Genomic DNA, 20,622 nt, shown 5'->3' with positions numbered 1-20,622 from the left:
AAGAACAGTGATGAGGAGGGAAATATTGAGGTTAAAAATCTACGTGCGTGACATGGGGAGGGGCATGGCACTTAACGCCCCTGGAGACAGCTGTGAGGGTCTCAGAAAGCTGGCTAACTGTGGCTTTGGTGTCCAGCAGGCAGTGTATCTCAACCCAGTTTTACTGAGGACATTTCTGCTGACGAAGATGACCAAATCTTCAGTCAAGGAAGGCATAAGAAAAAAGGAAACAAACTTTTAGAGAACATCGACATGGAAAAAGGGAGAGGTGAGGCAAGGGTTTGGGAGCAGCGAGGCCTGAGGAGAAGGAGCAGGCAGCCCTCAGGGACAGCGGCACCTTCGCAGTCCTGGAAACCTCTAAGCCACTGTCTTCATAAATTATTACAGAGCAAAAGCTTTTGCTTTTACAGATGAAAAGTGAAGATTGCTTTGAAGTGTTTGGTTTTTCTTGGGTACCCATGTTCCCTAAATGAAAAACACTTAGATATTTACTCCTGCTGGCATCTTTGAGGAAAGTGGGTGAGGACATGGAGCCTCAGGAGACACTGCCATTAGGGAGTGCTTGTTTATCACCTTCCAGGACCTGGGGCTCTACCTTTGCCCTGACAATTAGTAGAGATCTGAATATATTTCAGTTCTGTTTATATTGAAAGAGGCATTAGGCAGGTTTCTAACCACATTTGGGAAAGGGAGGAAATGGGGCCTAAGGAGAGAATTAACGGAACTCAGGTGCTCCAAGGCTCAGAGCCTTTCTGGCAGCAAGACATCCCCAGAGGAGTTCTGTCGGCCACTCATGGCCCCAGAATCCCCCGCAAAACCTGCTTTCCCCTTCACATTGGGGTATCTGTTTATTGGTTCATTGCTTTTCTAGGAAACAAGTTCATTCTTGCTGAGGAAGAGGAGGTTAAAGGCAGTACTCAGAAGAGGAAAAGAAAAAAGAAGAAAAACCACCTTCAGTCTGAACATTTAGGGTCAGGGGTTGAAGCCATGCCCCCAGAGGCAGGTTTGGGAAGAGCACAGAAGCCAGGTGTGGTTGAACTGGGTGCAGCGGCCGCACCCAGCCACCAGGAGCAGAACAGCTCCGAGCACCCCCCCTCACACCCTCCCACACACAGCAGGAGGAAACGACCAAGGAAGAGGAGCCCACGGTTCCAGGGACTGATCTCAGAGTCCACAGCATCGCCTCTGGAGGACTTGTGTCTATGTGGGCCCGACAGCGGTCATGCTCAGGTGCCTGCCCCCCGACCTTCCCCAGCCAGCGGAGCCCCGGCCCTGAAAAGGAAGCGGAAACTCAGGGCTCCTCTGGTCAACGGCAGCCTGGCAACACTAACCTGGCCCGCACCCCGGGAGGAGGGCCCTGCAGCAAACCCAGCAGACAGAGGGGATTGCCCAGCCACACTGCCCCAGGGTAGGAGACTGAAGAAAAAGAAGAGGGAGCCTAGCCAGCTTGACCTCTACAACCCATCCACTCAGAAAACTGCCATCTTCAAAAAGAGGAAGAAAATAAAAGAGATGTTGAACTTGGTTGAACACAGCAAAGTATTAGAGTCCGAACTCAAGCTCGTCCAGGCTCTGGTAAGGCAACTGGGTTCCAAGGAGGGTGGCCAAGGTTCCCATTAACAAAAAGATCAGGGTCTTCTGCCACCTCGGGCCCCAATTTAAGGGGGTGGGGGGACAGGTCAGACCTCTGGACTAGAACTGTCATGGTTCATAACACCCTTTACCAACAAGTAAAGGAGCATGACCTCAGTGGCCAAGACAGTTGCCTTCCCCCTCCCACTTCTCACTACAGCCCCACCCCTACCCCCACCGCTCTGCTCACTCCCGGGGGTACAGAAGGGCCTCACCAAGCTGGGAGAACTGTCCCCATGGCTCAGGCAGGCATGCTGCCTTGCAGTATAAACAGGTAGACAAGAGTCTCCATCAAATGCTGATCTTGTTTTTCTTCAACTCACAACCAATCCTGGGCCCAAAATCCTGTTTTGGTTGTCTTTTTCATGAAAAGACTTCTGCTTTGCTTGGCTTTCTAGAGCCAGGTATGAACGAGAACCAGGCTCTGGGTCTATTTTTCACACACTCAGTGGTGTGGACACACGGTGCATCTATATCCGTGGTCGGCAAACATAATTGCATTGGCACACGGCCACGCCTGTTTGTGTGCACACTTCCGTGGCTTTCACTCCCCAGCGGCAGAGATGAGTAGTTGTGACAGGCACCTTATGGCCCTAAAGCAGAACACATTTACTCCCTGGCCTTTTGCAAACAGGCTTGCTGACCCCTGTTCAGTCCTTATGTCTGCACACACTGCTGTGCAGCACTTGTGATGGCGAGGACTTTCTGACAGTCCGAGTGTCGGGAGTCAGTTTTTCTGGTCAGGAAAGAGCCTTTGCTGAGGAAAGTAGAACATTCACCTGGACTTGAGGACGTCTGCTCTAATCCTCACCTCCCCAGCTGAGCTCTGCTACCTTCCCTTGGCTCTGCAGTCTCTACCCTCCACTCACTATTTATGGTGATGCTCTTTCTTCCATAAGAACATCAGAAAAAATTCCTCCTTCGCATCTCATTTATCAGGCCTCTGCACCTCTTTTAGAGAGAATTGGAACAGTTACTAAATAAATCACAGGTTTATCGGAGGCTTTTCCTCCTAAAGGGCACGTGTCTGTGTCTCTGGCAGTGGGGGTGGGAAGGTGCTCGAGAGGTCTCCTGGGTCGGCCCCTCAGGGGTTCTGCTCAGAGAAGGCAGCAAACTTCCAAGCCAGAGTCACCAAGGACTTGCCAAAACCACCACTATGACATTGACCACATTGGGTTTCCCAGGTCCCTCGGGTCCCAGAACTAGAGCAGGGTCTTTGCTGTGGGGGTGGTCGGTTATGAAGCACCCAGTGAACATTCCTTATATGCCTTAAATTAACCTACAGAGCCTGACCAGGACATCACGCTGGTTTCTTCATGCCAGACTTTCAATGCACAGTGATGTCTTTGGTTAGAAATGAGAAAATGGGCCCTGACCGGTTGACTCAGTGGTGGAGCGTCGGCCTGGCGTGTAGGAGTCCCGGGTTCGAGTCCCGGCCAGGGCACACAGGAGAGGCGCCATTTGCTTCTCCACCCCCACCCCCTCCTTCCTCTCTGTCTCTCTCTTCCCCTCCCGCAGCCAAGGCTCCATTGGAGCAAAGATGGCCCGGGCCCTGAGGATGGCTCTGTGGCCTCTGCCTCAAGTGCTGGAATGGCTCTGGTTGCAACAGAGCATCGCCCCCTGGTGGGCATGCCGGGTGGATCCCGGTAGGGCACATGCGGGAGTCTGTCTGACTGCCTCCCCGTTTCCAGCTTCAGAACAATGCAAAAAATAAAAAGAAATGAGAAAATGAATTCTTTAATAAGTCATGCACTGCATAACATTTCAGCCGCCAGTGGCAGCAATACTGATCCCATAGCATAATGGAGCTGAAAAATTCCGATTTCCTAGTGACACCATAGCTGTCCTAATGTCCTAGCACTTTCTGAACAATGCTCCTCATGAAGCATTCAGGAGTCTGACCAGTGGTGGCACAGTATATAGAGCCTCGACCTGGGACACTAAGATACCAGGTTTGAAACCCCAAAGTCCCTGGCTTGAACTCATGGTCATCAACATGATCCCAAGGTTGCTGGCATGAGGCTAAGGTCTCTGGCTTGGCTGTAGCCCCCTGGTCAAGGAACATATGAGAAGCAATCAATGAACAGCTAGGGTGCCACAATTATGAGTTGATGCTTCTCATCTCCCTTCCTGTCTGTCTCTTGCTTAAAAAAAAAGAGTTGAAAAGTTTAAAAAAAATTTTTTTATAATGTAAAAAAGTTACAGTAAGCTAAGGTAAACTTATTGAAAACAAGAAAAGATGTTTCAAATTGAGTGCAGCCTAAGTGTGCAGTGGCAGCAGGTAGTATGGTGACCTGTGGCACTGGGTATGGCCCTGAGCAGAGGGGCACTGCGGAGCCTAGATGTGCAGTGGCTGTACCGTCAGATGTGCCTGTGCCTGTGCCTGTGATGTTCGCACCCGGTGATAGCACCTACCTAACGGCACACATCTCAGAGGTCCCCGTCCTTAAGCTGCCATGACTGTAAATGATCTTTGAAAGGCAGAAATCTTCAAAACATGAGATCTGAGGGGGGTGTTTTTGTTTGGTTTTTTTGAGTATGTTTATTAAAGCTGAGGATAGTGAAACAAGGAAGGGCCGAGGATAGAACAGTAGAGAGTCTAGGCAGGACTGCTGTCAGCTCACTGGAGAGTCAGAAAAGGAGACCTTGGAGACAGGTTTGGGGGTTAACCTGCCTGGGGGTTAACCCAGGGCGAGCTGCTGCTGCCCATTGCAACCCTGGTTGCAAGTCTCCTGGGGACCCTTAGAGTTTAGGAGATGCACGCCTATGGCGGAAGAAGGGAGATACAGCCATGCTCCAGGGAGGGACAGTGCAGGAGGACCTGAGTTTGAGAAAAATAAAAATGGTTCTTATGGCTAAAAAGATAGGGAAGCTCTGGCCCCACTGACATGGTGCCCTGGTGGAGAAGTGGCAATTTCATTCACACAGTCTCTGCTAAGTAAAAAGGTGTTTGCAAATGGGGTTCCGGAAAGAGCAGGGTATGGGGTGTCTGAGCTGGTAAATGGGTCTCATTAGAGGCGCTGTGCAACCTGAGGCCTCACACTCAGTGGTGTCTGCACCCTGTCCTACTTTCACTTCCTGTGGGTGTGGGTGTGGCACAAGTGGCTCCGGATGTGACCTCTCCTCTCTTCTGGCCCTTTCCTCACACAGGGGAGCAGTGGAGCTTTGAGCCCTTTGAAGAAGAAGAAACTAAGGGCCAAGAATGACTTTGTGAAGTTTGACACCCCGTTATTGCCAAAGCCCCTGTTCTTCAGAAAAGCTAAGAGCAGCACTGCCACCCCTGTGACCCCAGCTATGCAGGTAAGTGCACTGTGACTACACCAGGGGTCACTGCATGCTAGGCCTGGGGCTGCACTCAGCAGTCTGCCTGGCCTCTGCTTTTATCCACAGTGCTCAGGTTGCTCTTTGAAGAGCCCAGATCTGCTGTGCATGCTATGCTAGGTAGGGTTCCAGGGGGCCCATGCTGGCTGTGGGGCCAACCCCAAGGGACTGATCAGGGGTGCCTCATCTCAGAACTCATGGGAATAGGGCAGATATAGAAAAATAGGCAGTGAAGGGGGTAGAAGAAAGCCCTGGAGAGGCCTGCCAAGAATGTGGGCAGGAGCTCAGGCTGGTAGAAGGAGTGGGTGCTGTCAGGTTGATGAGGGTGGGCACTGTTCTGGGAAGCCGGGGGTGGGGGGGAGGCATGAAGGAAAGGGTCACCTCTGCCATTACCACTAGAAGGTGGCACAAAGTGCAGACATGCAGGAGGCTCGTCTGCAGTTGCCTCCAGAAGATGGAGGCCTTGGTGCACCAGCGGGCACAGGTGCCTGAGCCAGGAGACCTATGAATAGGTGGACATTTTGAAAAAGAAGTAGGTGCTATTTAAATAGCCTTGAACCAGACCCTGGCTGGGTAACTCAGTAGATAAAGCATTGTCCCTGTGTCCTGAGGTCACGAGTTCAATCCCTGGTCAGCACACGTACAAGAAGTAACCAGTGAGTGCACAACTAAGTGGAACAACGGCTTGGTGTTTCTCTCTCCTCCCCCCCCAACCTTCAGCTCTCCTTTCCAAATCAATCGGAAAATTTTTTAATTTGCATTTAAATAGTCTTAAACCAGCAAAAACCACTGCCTATGTTAATATAAGATACTTTACAAATATTTGCAAATGACTCCAGACTTCCAGGTTCCAGAAGCTAAATTTCTCTCATAAAATGGTCATGTTAAAGCAAAATGGTACGAGGTAGAACTAGGGAATGCACACAAAAGTGTGGGATTCTAGGAAGGAATTTGAGAAAGTGTTTCATAATGCAAAATGGCTCAACTTCTAGAAACCTTTCAGGTATGAAACAAGTTAGTGAATTTTGATGAATTGTTAGAATATTTAAATCAATTTGGAGTCCAGTGCACAAAAAGTTGGGAAATGCCAGTTCATTGCCCATTGAAGTTTGATCCCAATATAAGTGTAATCTGATTACTTTCATTTTCAAGTTGAGAGTTAAACTCTAGGACACAATGAATGAGAAATCCTTATAACTTTTCAGTGGTGAACTTTTTCTGTAACCTAGAGGTTTCACACATGGTGATTTTGTTCTGCTTTGTTCCCTGGAAGACAGGCGGAAGACAGCGATGAGGCAGGTTACTGCCTAGAGGTGCTGGCACTGCCCACCTGGTCTGGGGCATGTGCAGTGTGGTCCTAAGAGGCTGCGGAAGTGGACACAGGCCTCACATCTTGCTCCCCATGGATCAGTGGGCACCTGTGAGTGCTCAGGGGCGCACAGACAGGGCACTTCAGCCGCGTTTGTACTCCTCTTATTCCTGTTATGGTTTTCTTCTGCAGCTCAACAAGACACCGTCCAGCACCAAGAAGGTCACCTTCGGGTTGAACAGAAACATGACTGCAGGTGAGTGCAGGGTTTGCTTGCAGTCAAGGTCTGCTCAGAGCCCTGACCTGTCCTGAGACAGTCAGTCTTTGGTTGAGACCAGCAGGGTGACCAGAGGAAGGGAGCGGATTTTCTGTGGCCTCTGGAAGGAGGTTACCTGGTAGGAGGTGATGTGACTGGCTACCTTCCCATGCCCACCTGCCTGGAGCATGCTAGTCATCATGGCATGAGATTTAATGGCCTGTCAGCTATAGCTGCCTCTACCTAAATTCAGAACCACCCTGCCAAAAGGAGGGGAAAGAAGGGACATCTTGTCTTTCTGCTTTTAATATTTCATTTGTGTTGTTTGTTTTTTTGTTTTGTTTTGTTTTGTTTTTTCATTTTTTATGAAGCTGGAAACGGGGAGGCAGTCAGACAGACTCCCGTATGCGCCCGACTGGGATCCACCCAGTATGCCTACCAGGGGGCGATGCTCTGCCCCTCTGGGGCATGGCTCTGTTGCATCCAGAGCCATTCTAGCACCTGAGTCAGAGGCCACAGAGCCATCCTCAGCACCCGGGCCATCCTTGCTCCAATGGAGCCTCGGCAGCGGGAGGAGAAAAGAGAGACAGAGAGGAAGGAGAGGGGGAGGGGTGGAGAAGCAGATGGGCGCTTCTCCTGTGTGCCCTGCCCGGGAATTGAACCCGGACTCCTGCACGCCAGGCCGACGCTCTACTGCTGAGCCAACCGGCCAGGGCGTGTTGTTTGTTTTTGAAAGTCTATGAGTTTGAGAACAAATCGAGAAGGAAGTGCTCCTCCTGTGATTCTTTTTTTTTTTTTTTTTTTTTTATGATTTTAATTTGTTTTTACATAGATTCAAGTGTCCCACCGAATATATCTTCCCCCCACCCCCTGTGGCTCTTTATTAAACCTCGGTATCACTAACTGTTTATGTCCCAGAACACCCCTCCCACCAGGTGCTCCCCTCATGGTCTGTCCAGGTGGCCCTCGGGGCATTTTCCTTTGGAAAGTAAATTCATTCTTGCTAGTCACTGGTTTCCTCAGAAAGCCCTCAGGGCCAATCTCTGGAGTGAGTGGGTGAGGGAGCACCCAGGCCTCCCTCAGGGCCTATCCGGGGCTGAGCTGAGGCACAGAGGAACCATACCCATTAACATGTGACCTTGCTTTCATTGGGCAGAATTCAAGAAGACAGACAAAAGCATCTTAGTCAGCCCCACGGGCCCCTCCCGAGTGGCCTTCAACCCTGAGCAGAGGCCCCTCCATGGAGTACTGAAGACCCCCACCAGCTCCCCTGTCAGCACCCCACTGGGGACCAAGAAGCCACTGGCCGCCACACCAAAGAGAAGGCCAACAGCTATGGACTTCTTCTAGGATAGTAGCAGAGTCCCTTTGTAAAGACTGCTTTTGTACAGAATACTCTATAAATTATAACTTTTAAAAAGTGGGGTGTTTTTTATTGTTTTATAAATTCCCATAAATTGTATATATGAGGGCCTGAGTATGAGCCGTGACCCTACTGTGGGCATCTTGGTTGATTGAAGCTTTTACTGCAAACCTTGTTTGTGCTTGAACTTACCAGGATCCCACACGTGTAGGGACTTCAGTGACTCCCCTAGCGCGGGAACCAAGAGTACGTTGACCGTCCCTACTAATGGATGCTGTTTGTACGGGTATAACCTGGAGTTCGATTCCATCAGCTGTCCACATGTGCGCAGCTTGAGTACTCGTTTGCCATGCTAGGCTGGTTTTCTGGTGGTTTTTTGTGTAACCGTCTTTCTTTTAAAAAGCATATAGGGCTTTGTTCCCATGCTCTTGCCAGTTTTCAGTTGGTTTGACTCCTATAACTGAACCCACATGTACTCAGCTGGAGATGAACCTGCGAGTCGGGGCGGGAGAGCAGATCCCTGTGGCCTGTGTCCTTCCCTGTGTCCTACCTCTCAGCCAGCCCGAAGTGTCCTCACTGGGAGAGCAGTGCCCCCTTGGCTTTTCCCGGACTCGAGCCTGGTGCCAAGCACACTCGTCCGTCCAGGCCATCATGCTTGGCTGCTCTCCATACATGCATCTGCACCAACAATCTGGCCCACAAGAGCAGCTTCCCATCTTAAATGAAAACAACTCTCTGGGGACGTGGCAGCAGCCTCTGGAGACGAGCTCCTGCTAGGAGGCAGATGGAAGCTGCTTTCGGAACTGTTCGTGCATATTTATTTGTTCATAGCTACCTTATATCTGAAATACTGAACCTTGTACTTAAAGATTTTTATAAAGTCCTAATTTTAGTTAATTATAAAAACTTGGGGATGGAAGGCACACAGAATTTAGTTGAAGAAACGTAACTTGGAGCAGCATTGCCTGATCGTGCACCTTGTTTAGGGAAGCTGGTCTGCCCTGAGCTGTAGTAAAGGGTGGGAGGCCAACTCGGAGGTCAGGTGGTAACCTCAGGAAAGCCCCTGGGCCCCAGCTCTTCTTGATTTGCACAGTAACAAATTATAGACCTAAAAGAGGAGTCATAACTTGGGGTACACACAGTTGTGCCTCAGGTGCCCAGTGCTTTCCTAGCCCACTCTCTGCTCAGGGATCTCAGGCTACCTAGGAGTGAAAACCCCCCTCTCCCCAAACAGGAGCCCCAGTTTCCTACCAAGCCCAGGAACAGCCGGCTACTTACCGGCTGAGGGCCCCATATATCCTTGGTAGTTCGGGCCATGGCTTCAGGTGAAGGGAGGCCCCCTGGGATTACATCATCCAACTAACCGACTCTGGTTTTTTTAGTCACATTACCAGGGTGAGCTTCATCTGCAAACTGTAGGTGGGCCGACTTACTGCGAAGGCCCTGCTGAAAAGGGAGGGGAACTGTTCTTTGCCTGCTGTATAACAAAGTGTCACAATAAGCCAGAAAAAAGACAGTGAACATTATGCTGTTGTTAGTTAGTCCTTGTAGTGAGAAGACTTATGTACAAACGACTTGATGTGGCTGCGTGGTTTCAGTGTGCTACGTTTGATGTCATACCTAAAGTCACTTTCAAACCAAAACTGATCCGTGGAAAGGTTAGATTTGAGTAATTGAATATTTTTAACTGCATATTTAGAAAAGTTTTGTTATTCTTGGTCAAGTTATTTTTCTAACTTTTACTTCAGCTTTAAAGATAGGTCTTATTGCCAAATGGGCCATACAATCCAACGATGTTAAAGATGTCTCAGCAAGACATTCTAGGGCAAAAATGGCACATTTGTTCTTAAGATGAGTACAGCAACTTTTCCTCAAAGCTTCTATGTCATGTCTCCTCTGAGGCACTAGTGGAGAATCCTAAAAATGGACTTCCCGCTGACCCCTGCCTGTGGACTGATGTCCAGAAGTGACAGTGTGGCTTGGAGTCCATCGTTCTTCTTTAAATCTGTCCCTAACTTACTCCATTTTGTGGGTAAGTCTAGTAGGTTTACTGTGGCTTATTTTTAATGCCTAAATTTTGGCTACAAAGGAAATAAAAACAATTTTTTAAAATTCTCATTACGTATATACACAGGTAAAACGTGAACTATTTAGAACTGATTTTCTACTTGATGCATGCTATTTTCTTAGGTAAAATCACCAAGAGGACATGGCAGTCCAGAAAAGGAAATAATTTAAACTAATGCTGGTGACCTTACAGTATTTTGTAAAACAGCTGTCTGTAGGATTCGGTATCACACATTGTCCTTTCCAACTTACTGAACTGAAAGCACAAAGGGGAGTAGAAAGCAGTTCATGTCGGGGAAAAAATATGAAATTGAGTCCAACCTTTGATTTTTGTGTGTTTTCTCTGAATTTACCTGAATGCTAGCAAGGACTTTTACAACCAGTTTGTAGTAGTGTCTGCAGGGTTTGTCAGTACTCATCAAAGCCAAGTTCAATAAAAAAAAAACAAACCTGTCTTTGCCCTAAGATTGTGCTGGATGTTGACTATTACAGTGCAGCAGAGGTGGAAGGTGTCGGTGTCCATCGTGAGGGTCTGAAAACAGACTGTCCATGCACCTGTCCTCTCATATGTCCACTAGCAGAGCCAGCAGCGGGTTACTGGGCCAGTCTCCGTTGGGTGGGGGGAAGCAGACACTTGCTGCCAGGCTGAAAGCACAGGCTCAGCTGTGAGGACGAGCGCAGAGGTACCCTTATCCTGGGTGGGCTCCTCAACTCATCCCAGAGACATGGCCACCGCCAAGTGTTGAGGGCATGGTTGGAACAGCTAAGATTCTAGTACGGCCACCCGTGCCGTTCATATGTCCAGACCCCAGCGTCCGCAATGGGGCCACACAGCACTGCATCACTTGGATGCACCTGTATTCATCCCTCCCTCTAACAAGGGGCATTAAGGTTTCGATCTCAAACGTAGCTGCTGCATCAACTGAGGTTCCCATTCCACATCTATGGGTCTCAGAACACTCTGAGGTGAGTGCAGAATCCCACAAAGGCTTCTGTTCTCTGGGACCCCTCACTTGATCATATCTGCCTAGTCCTTGTTTCCTCTGTCCCTTCACCCCAAATGCAGGCACAGGACCTCAACCAGGACCCTCCTCCTCAGATGCTGCAGGTATCAGAGCAGCCCTGTCCCGACTGTTTGGAGGTTGGGGCAGAGGTTACTTCACCCTCCCTCCACAAGCCTAAGGTCACCCAAAATGGCATTTTTCAGAGTGACCATCACTGGGAGTTCTCAGCCAGCGGGCTCCCGCTTCTCTGCTAGCGTGGGCACCCAATGTCCTTCCTTCTCGTCCCAGACACACACACACACACACACACACACACACACACACAGCCTTCAGCTCCTTCCAGCGCCATGGCACTCAGCTGTCTCCCCTCTCCACATGTGCTCAGGTTGCGCTCACAGACCACAGCTTTGCATATGACAGAAGCCACCCTCCTGAGAAGACAGGTTACCAATGGCTACTTTCCCTGCATCCATTGACAGTGTGTCCCCAGTGCTGCACACCCACTGTGCCAGGTAGTATCCTGGACAACATGCTGCAGACACAGTGGTCGGCAGACAAGCCATGCCCTGACCTGGTGGGGACAACAAACAGGTAAATGAGTTTGTCAGCAGGGAACAGGAGCTCCAGATGGGATAGTCAACCAGGGAAAAGGCAGGGATGCATTGGGCTCTGGCACCGTCCTATAAATGACACCTCCCCGCCTCACCCTCCACCCCCATAGGTCTGAACAGTTTTGTACAGATTACTATCAGACTTTACAAACTTGGTCTGACATCAAGCACAAGGAAGTATTATAGACATTCAGGAAGCAGTTGCTCGTTTTAAGTGTTGGCAAGAATATTAAATTGAATTCATATTTTAATTTTTGCTGGCAAAGGGCTGGTTTTTTTTTGTTTTTGTTTTTTTTATTTTTTGTTTTGTTTTTTTTTTTATAATTTTATTTTTTTAATGGGGTGACATCAATAAATCAGGATACATATATTCAAAGATAACAAGTCCAGGTTATCTTGTTCAATTATGTTGCATACCCACCACCCAAAGTCAGATTGTCCTCTGTCACCTTCTATCTTGTTTTCTTTGTGCCCCTCCCCACCCCCTATCCCTCTCCCATTCCCCCCCCCCCCGTAACCACCACACTCTTATCAATGTCTCTTAGTTTCACTATTATGTAAGGGCTGTTTTTTTACAGGAAGGCGGCATTTGAACAGACACTGAAAGAGGTTGGAAAGTGAGCTATGTGGCATCTGAAGAAAGTATTGCAAGCAGAAGGAACTGCACCCGCAGAAGCCCTGCTGCATGTGCATGTGAAGGGCAGCAGGGAGCGGTGTGACCTCCAGGTGGCAGTGCAAGGAGCTCAGGGAACCCAGATGTCCCCAGGGAAGACATCTGATACGCTGGTCGGAATTAGCAGACAACCATTCAGAGTCTAGAGATTGACCAAAGGACTACAACAAATTGAGAAGCATTTATTCAATAAAATCTACAGAGACTGGGTAAGAGGAGTTGGAGGCTGTGACATCAGAGCCAGGGCAGTAGCCATGCACCCACAGTTCTGCGTAACATAAATGGTTCAGTGGGCTTGGCGGCCGAGGTCAGTTCCCACCTCCCTATCTCCCTGGGGCAGAAGAGTTGTTTGTTCCACACAGATTCAGCAGCTGAAGAGTAACATTTACCTTCAAGCTTCCATGGCTACAGAGGGAGAGCAGGGAGGGCTGGGAGGCTGGTGCAGCGCTGGTAGGTGCTACTGATGGTGAACCTTCCAGAATTCAGACGGGGGGGGGGGGGGGGGGGGGGGACTCTGCAACTCCAAGCAATGACCTGTGTCTCTCTCCAGCCCATAGAAGGTACAGGAGCTTCTCCCAGGAGAGCCTTCTCTTCTGCCAGGCCCTGCAATTTACAGATGTCCCCATAGTTTCCCAGCAGGGAAATTTGATGAGTCCTTGTCCACAGATGAGGAAGCAAGGCTTGGAGAAGCCAGGCCCTGGCCCAGACCTCACAGCTCATCAGTGCCTGAGCAGGGGTCTGATCCCAGCTCCCCAACTACCTCTACCCCACCAAGCCCTGGCCCCACTGAGCTATGGATTTGTTTCTCAAAGTTTGGACTCTGGCCAGTAGCAGGGCACCTCTGGAGGTGGTTAGGGACACAGAATCTCAGGCCCCCCCTAGAGCCACGGAATCAACACCTGCATTTCACCAACACAGGAAAGCTGGTCTGAAGACCTACAGCCTTCCACAGAGGCCCTCCACACAGAACCACCCTCTGTGATCATTTGCTGCGTCTCATTCCCAAACGCTCCAGCCAACATTGTTAAACAGTGACCCCTATAGCACATCATCATAGTCACACCAAATCCAATGCTCCCTCCACAAGTTCAGGTACAGATTTCCCCCAGTTGTCCCCATTTTTCTTAAGCAGAAAGTCACCAAGGATCATATATTGCACTTGCTTATTGTGACTAAAGTTTCTCTTATTGTAGAACCTCCCTTGTTTTCTCATGACATTGCATTTTTGAAGAGTGTTTAACCTTGACCTTACGGCTCACAGGTAGGCTGTGATCACCCTGGGGATGGTCCAGCAGGGGTTGTGTGTAGGAAAATGGCTGGAGATTGGGATGCTGCCCTGAAACAAGTCTTACATGCAGACTTTGGAACGCCAAGTCCTGCAGGAGCAGAACGCTCCCCCAGAAACCATGGATAAGATTAAATGGAAGCTTCTGAACTTTATAGCCATTTCCTGCGTACCTGCAAGGTTTTAGTTAATCATCCTTCTCTGTTAATGAGCCTATGCTCTGCTTACCTTGCTTGCTGATTAGAGAAACAAATAAATATGAAGAGGCTGCAGAGATCTGGGCCCTCAGTCCCAGAGGCTGGGAGTCCCCCATACCCATCTTTTCTTTATGTTGTGTGTTTTTTCTTAAGTCCTGCAGCACCTTCTTCTCGTGCACACCCATTGCCAAGCTGGTCTCTGCAGTGTGACCTTTCCACTTAGTCATAGGGACCCCAGTACAGGAAGCCCCGGCAACCTGGCCCCAGCTGTGCTGAGGTAGGCCTGGCGTCAGAGCTATGGGCTGATTGCCATGATAGCTTTAACTTCGGCTTTCTGGCTTTCTGGGGGGGGGGGTCTTTTTCCAACTCCAGAAAGTGCAATTTTACCCTCCTAGTTTCAGACTGGACCTCCTGGAATGCAAGCTTGTTTTCCTAGAGACCTGAGCCCTTGACAGCCTAGGCTCAGCACAGAGAACAGCCAGTCCTTTGCCTCCAGGGGAATAACCTAAGGAGGCAGGTTCTTGCCTAGTCAGAGACTGAGCCAGGCACCGTGGGAACATGAGACTGACCCAACAGGCATCATCTCCCCAGAGGTCCTGCCTATTCTGACGCATAGATCATCTAACTTTTGTCTCTGAGCTATGGCTCTACCAAGGACCTCAGAGGACGGTAACATTCTGGGGTTAGTAATCAGGCAGCAGACTTGTGGCTGGCTTGTGCAGCAAGGCGAAAGGACTCTAGAATAAACTTTATTGTTTCACAAATGCCCCAAATAAATATCACTTTTCTTTCAATAAAACATGAGCCAAATCAAAGTTTTGTTTAAAAACATGAGTGCAGAAGAGTGACTAGGCTTCCATCTGTTTTCTGAGCCTACAAACCCTGCGGGAACCAGGTCTGAATGTTCTGTGGTGACCTGCTAGGGGTTTCAGAAGGTGGGGGCACACCAAGCTGCTTCGTGGTCCAACTGACCAGATGCAGCCAGCAGCCAGAACACAAAAACCCCACTCACTCCTGACACCTCCCCAAGTGCTCTCTCCTTAGGTACATTTGCTAGGCAGGTGGCAGGTGCCAGGCACCGGGTATAGGCACAAATGGCAACAGGGCCTCTCGGCGTCCCGGATGAGGCACTGCGGTGTGAGGAAAGTAGCCAGTGCTGGTCCTGCAGAAAGTCAACCCCAGCAACAAATTTGAGTCCCAGCTGAAGCTTTCAATCCATTGTCCAGTAGCCACATTTACAAAAGGAAAAAACTAGTGAAATCAATTTCAATAATACATTTCATTTACCTTAAATACCCAAAATATTACCATTTCAACATGTAATCAATCAAAAAAATTATTAGTGAGATATTTTGCACTTTTTTGTACTGAGTCTGTGAAACCCAGTATATTTTATGCTAAAGGCACATGTCACTTGGTACCAGCCACGCCCAGCCCTTGGATGCCACAAGACTCTCCAGAACCAAGATGGTTCTGTGGTCCAAAGATAAAAGGAAGTTTGCTTAGAGGACAAATGGGGGCTCCTTACAACCAAAGGCACAGAGGTGGGGCCAGGTCAGGGAGGACTGTGGGGACCTTGAAGAGGGTTTGGACTTTGTCCTGGAGGCACTTCAAGGATCTCTGAAGGAAGAGCTTCAGGCAGGCCGAGCTGAGGTTGCTGTTGGCCCAGCAGCAGGCAAAGGGTGGGCGGGATACAGGAGAGGGTGGAAAACTGGCCAGAGGTCTGAGCTCAGCCTGGCAGAGCAAGGAGGGGCAGAGGAGGAGGTGGAGCAGGTTTCTGGTTGGCCAAGGTGGTCTGGGATAACGGGAAAGGAAGACAGGTGACTCCCAAGCAGTGACCGCCGCTTTCTGCCAAGTTTTCTGGTGTGTGTCATCTCCCAGGCCACCCTTTCCTCCTTCTAAGAAAAGCTGGAAGCTGAGGAGTATGCAGGACTCATCCTCACTCCACTTAGGAATCAGATTGGCCTTCATTTCAGCTGCCCAGCCTGGCCAAGAAACAGGAGGACAGGCTCACGGTGGGGCTTGAGAGAAGTGACATGTGAGGGCTTCCAGTGGGGGCTTTAAGGGCCAGCCTCGAGTGTATCACACTGTGGTGCCCTCTGACCTTCCTCTAGGAAATATCCACCAAAAGAGGGGTGTCTCCAGGGACCGAGAGGACTGGCCTGGCCTAGGGCTCAAGGGGACAGGGACCTGGGACTTGCGGGAGGAGCCAAGCCAGGTCCTTGCTCCCAGTCCTAACAGTGGGGCCTAAGGTGGCATAAGGCTCTCATTTCCAGGGAAGGCTGTGTGCCCCTTTTCTGTTGGTGAGAAGGTGCATTTTCTTTTCAGGGAATAGATCACATGGGGTGCCTGAATGCAGCCAGCAGGAGCCAACAAACTGAGTTCCTGTGTTTTGACTGCTGTCCCAGTCCCACATCTGTGTCTACCAAGGGCTCTGACACTCCTTTTGTTCCGGGGATTTGCTGCCTTGCTGAACCCACTCTTAAAATGGCTGTATTTCAAATAAAAATAAAAAAATTAAAAAAAAAAAAAGCTTAAGGCCTGACCTGTGGTGGCGCAGTGGATAAAGCGTCGACCTGGAAGTGCTGAGGTCGCCGGTTCGAAACCCTGGGCTTGCCTGGTCAAGGCACACATGGGAGTTGATGCTTCCTGCTCCTCCCCCCTTCTCTCTCTCTGTCTCTCTCCTCTCTCTCCCTCTCTCTCTGTCTCTCCTCTCTAAAAATGAATAAATAAAATAAAATTTAAAAAAAAATGGCTGTAATTCTTCCCAGCATTAGTCACTGCCTGGTGACTAAGGCTCTGGTTTATCAATCTTTAAATCCTATCATTATTTCCCAAACTAGGGTTTTAAGATTAGAAGCTGAAAATGTACTCCCTGGCAGATCCTGGATTTGAGTTCCATTTTATAAGCCGGGCACCACTGATTGCTGTCACAGTTCACAAATGTCACACTGACCTTAGCAACTTCGAAAAGGCAATGGGTTCTGACACTCATGTGTTTCCCCACTAACTGACTTTCTGTTAGTGAAGAAGCATCGCCTTCTCTTCCCCACAGGCCATTCTGGCCAATGCTATTTGCTTTCATACTCTCGAGCTGGCAACTCTATCTTCAATGACAAGCACAGGGTTCTGTGCTGAAATCTGCTGCTAGAAATGCTGCGAAGAATGGGAAATGGGATCGGACTTCCAGTGTGTTTATGTGACTGAGAAAAAGAAAGGGTGCTGCTCCAATGTGGTCAGTAACCAGGAACTGTCAGTTCCTAACCAAGGCCTTCTTGTGGGGCTGGCCATGTAGACTTCCAACAGCTCCAATTAAAAAGATTGGAAGGCAATGCCTGTTCTTTCTACATCCTGATAAAAGTTTCAAAATAACTGCTTTCAGATCACCCCCTTCCACAACTTCCAGCTCCAGGCGCTTGACGCCCCTATGCTATCTGAAAGGTCCCTCCACGCAATGTAAAACTGTTTCTCCTTGAATGTCCGTAACTCCCTAATGCTGCTGTGCACAGCAGGAGTCCTTGCCCTTCTGCCTCCATAAGCATATCCTTTCTTTTTTATTTTTTTGTGACAAAGTCAGACAGAGGGACATATAAGGACAGATAGCCAGGAAGGGATTGAGATGAGAAGCATCAATTCTTCGTTGTGGTACCTTAGTTTTTCATTGATTGCTTTTTCATATGTGCCTTGACTGGGGGCCACAGCAGACTGAGTGACTCCTTGCTCAAGCCAGTGACCTTGGGCTCAAGCTGGTGAGCATTGCTCAAACCAGATGAGCCCGCGCTTCAGCTGGCAATCTCGGGGTCTCGAATGTGGGTTTTCCGCGTCCCAGTCCAATGCTCTATCCACTGCACCACCGCCACCACCGCCTTGTCAGGCACATCTCACTTTCTGAAAGCTGCACACTGTTTTAAGGCTTCTTGGAGCTTGGCTTTTGGACATGTCCTTGGCGGAAAATAGAATTTCCTACACCCAGTTTCTTTTCATTGAGCTGGCAATTTTTTTTAAAGATTTTATTTATTCATTATAGAGAGGGGAGAGAGAGAGAGAAGGGGGAGGAACAGGAAGCATCAACTTCCATATGTGCCTTGACCAGGCAAGCCCAGGGTTTTGAACCGGCAACCTCAGCATTTCCAGGTTGACGCTTTATCCACTGCGCCACCACAGGTCAGGCGAGCTGGCAATTTTTTTAAGGCAATGGGTAAAGCCCCCTTTTTTTGCCTTTGGAGCCATTGGCATCCCCTCCTTCAGTCCCCCTCTTACCTACCCCATTCTAACAATGCAAGTTATCTGTCCCCAAACACGCCCTGCCCCTCACACACCTTGTTCATGCAGATCCTTTGGCTAGAAGGCACTTTCAGCCCTTTCTGCCAGTTTTAAATCCCCAGAACCCCAAGGGAGGAGCTCTGAACATTTGTGGAATGTGCCATGAGCTCGGCAGACACCGCCTGGCTCATCAGGGATCCCACGGGCCTTCAGATTCCCTGAGCTGTGTTTTATAGGTGTGCTGCATTGACTCTCGTGTGCACAGTAAGTCTATGTAATTAACACGTGTGTGTGTCCAGGGCTCAAATCACCCCACTTAACACCTTGTATTGATAACCCCATGCTATGCATTGAACTGTGTCCCCCAAATAAGGCTGCAGCCCTAAGGTCCAGGACCTGTGGGTGCAACTTTATTTGAAAAGAGGGTTTTTACAGATGAACAAGTTGAGATGAGGTTCACAAGAGTGGGTCTTAATTCAGTATGACTGGCATCCTAATAAAAAGAGAAAAATTGGACACAGGAACATAAGGAGAACCGCATGTAAAAATAAAGGCAGAGATTGTGGAAATGCTTCTACAAGCCAAGGAACCCAGAAATGACCAGCAACCACCAGAAGCTGAAGGAGAACACAGAAAAGATGGTCCTTCACAGCCTCAGAAGGGAGAGGCCTACGCACGGAATCAGACTTCTGGCCCCCAGAATTGAAAGAAAATAAAACCAATCCATTTGTTATTTTGTTATCCCCACACTACAAAATGAATACACTCCACTTTTACAAATGAGGAAACCGAGGCAGGAAAAGCTCACTTAAGTTAGTAAATGGCAAGGTTGGTTTTGAACCCAGGCTGAGGCATCACCATCAGTCTATACTCCTTCTTACCAAAGATTTGCCAAAAGGCATCAAAATGGATTGGAAGGCATGGGGAGGGAGTTGAATTTGGAGGTGAGCTTCTCAGAAGTCTAGATCTTCACATCCTGTGCCTAGTGGAGAGAATGTTATTCCTGAATAAAACATCGCCTCCTGTCAGACACAAGGCCTCCTTTGTAACAAACACAGAACACCTCCTTCCTGAAATGAAATAGATGAGCAACTAGAACATTCACAGTTTTAAAAGTCAATATAATGCCCTGACTATAATATAAAAAGGAAATACATTTATAATAACATCAGCTGAGTTTCAATGCCTTGGGCAAAGAACTGTGTTTGGGCCAACTTGCAGGGTCATTGATTGCAACAGTTAGAAAAGCTGGCGGTGCGCCGAATGGACCACTCAGATCCCACCAGGCGTTATCATTGGAAATGTGGTTTTATGAAAGGCTGAACAGTTCTAGATAAAAGAGCAAATCAAAGTATAATCTTCTGTCAATTTGCATGGTTTATACTCCTGGAAAATTATATTAAAGCCATGCAAAAATGTGCTTGTGTTAGTCAGCTCAGGCCGCAGTGAAGAGTTCCACAGACAGGGCAGCTTAAACCACATTTACTTCTCATGATTTTAGAATCTGGAGGTCTCAGGTCTGAGTGCCAACATGTTAGTTGGGTTCTAGTGAGAGGTCTTCTCTTCCTAGTCTCTGTCGTCACTCTGGTATCTCCTCATATAAGGACACTAACCCCATGAGATGAAGACCCCGCCCTTATGACCCCATTTAGCCATAATTACTTCTTTGGTCCAAATGCTGCCATACTGGGGGTTAGGGTCTGGACATACGGATTTTGGGCAGAACACAATTCAGTCCACAGCAGTAGTTTGCTATGAAACACAGTAAGTTCTAGATTAGACTCATCACTAACAGTTTTTTACCCACTTGAATGAATTCTGATTCTTTTGGGGGGGATCATCCTTTACTTTTTTGGGTGGGAGGGAAGCCTCTTATCTGGAATGCAAGCCACTAGAGCTCCCTAACTCTTAGACAATCAAAAGTGGGTACAGACCCAAAGATCCCGAGCTGGGGTCAACCAACTGAGCATCACTGTCCATGGGAAGTCACTGGAGACCCTTTGTGGACATGGCGTGTGCTGGAGAGGATTTCAGCAGTTTTTCTAGTATGTACCTAGAAATAGTTTTATGCTTTGTCCTGCTTAGGAATCACTGCAATTCAATTGGTGGGCTGGTGTCTTTCAGAACATTCTCAGCTACTGTGTCTTCAAATATTGCTCCAACCTCACTCTCTTTCCTCTCTACCTGGGACCCTAACTATACATGCATTTGACCTTTGATTATGTTCCATGTGTCTTTCTATGGATTTTTTTCTTATGGTTTTTTAAAATTCTATTTTCTCTATGTGCTTTGGTTAGCTATTTCCTGTTAATCAGTCTTCCAGTTTATGCATCCTGTCTGTGGTCAATCACCCGTGAATGTCATCATTGACTGGTTCATCTCAGATGTATTTTTTTCCATAGTTCTCATACAGAGCTGAGAAGCGTTTCCCTGGCACACATTTATACAAGTACAGTTTGGCAATATGCATTCAAATTGTTGGAAATGTGCACACCTGTTAATCCAAAACTCTCACTGCTAGAAAAATTTTTTTATTGATTTGAGAGAGAAAGAGAGGAAGGGAGAGAGATAGAAACATCTATTTGTTTTCCTCTTATTTATGCATTCATTTGTTGATTTAAATAAAAGTTCCCATTGATTT

At 48.5% G+C, this 20,622-nt stretch overlaps 1 protein-coding gene across 3 annotated transcripts in view; it reads left to right on the top strand.

Moving 5' to 3' along the window:
* RRP1B (ribosomal RNA processing 1B) overlaps positions 1-10,413 on the top strand; it is a 32,488-nt gene extending 22,075 nt beyond the window's left edge. The window contains exons 12-16 of one of the 3 annotated variants that reach the window (XM_066370073.1): positions 140-268; positions 872-1,575; positions 4,783-4,932; positions 6,455-6,518; positions 7,675-10,413. In XM_066370073.1, the coding sequence (XP_066226170.1) occupies positions 140-268; positions 872-1,575; positions 4,783-4,932; positions 6,455-6,518; positions 7,675-7,868 (1,241 nt within the window). In that variant the 3' untranslated portion in view covers positions 7,869-10,413. Of the gene's footprint in view, positions 1-136; positions 269-871; positions 1,576-4,782; positions 4,933-6,454; positions 6,519-7,674 lie in introns of all 3 variants that reach the window. The other 2 variants (XM_066370072.1, XM_066370074.1) reach the window with 2 other exon arrangements.
* The last annotated feature ends 10,209 nt before the right edge of the window (positions 10,414-20,622 follow it).

This window comes from Saccopteryx leptura, chromosome 2 (genome assembly GCF_036850995.1).
Source record: "Saccopteryx leptura isolate mSacLep1 chromosome 2, mSacLep1_pri_phased_curated, whole genome shotgun sequence".
Classification (NCBI taxonomy): Eukaryota; Metazoa; Chordata; class Mammalia; order Chiroptera; family Emballonuridae; genus Saccopteryx; species Saccopteryx leptura.
The sequence above is the reverse complement of the archived record's forward strand: the minus strand, read 5'-3'. Positions and strand labels throughout refer to the sequence as shown.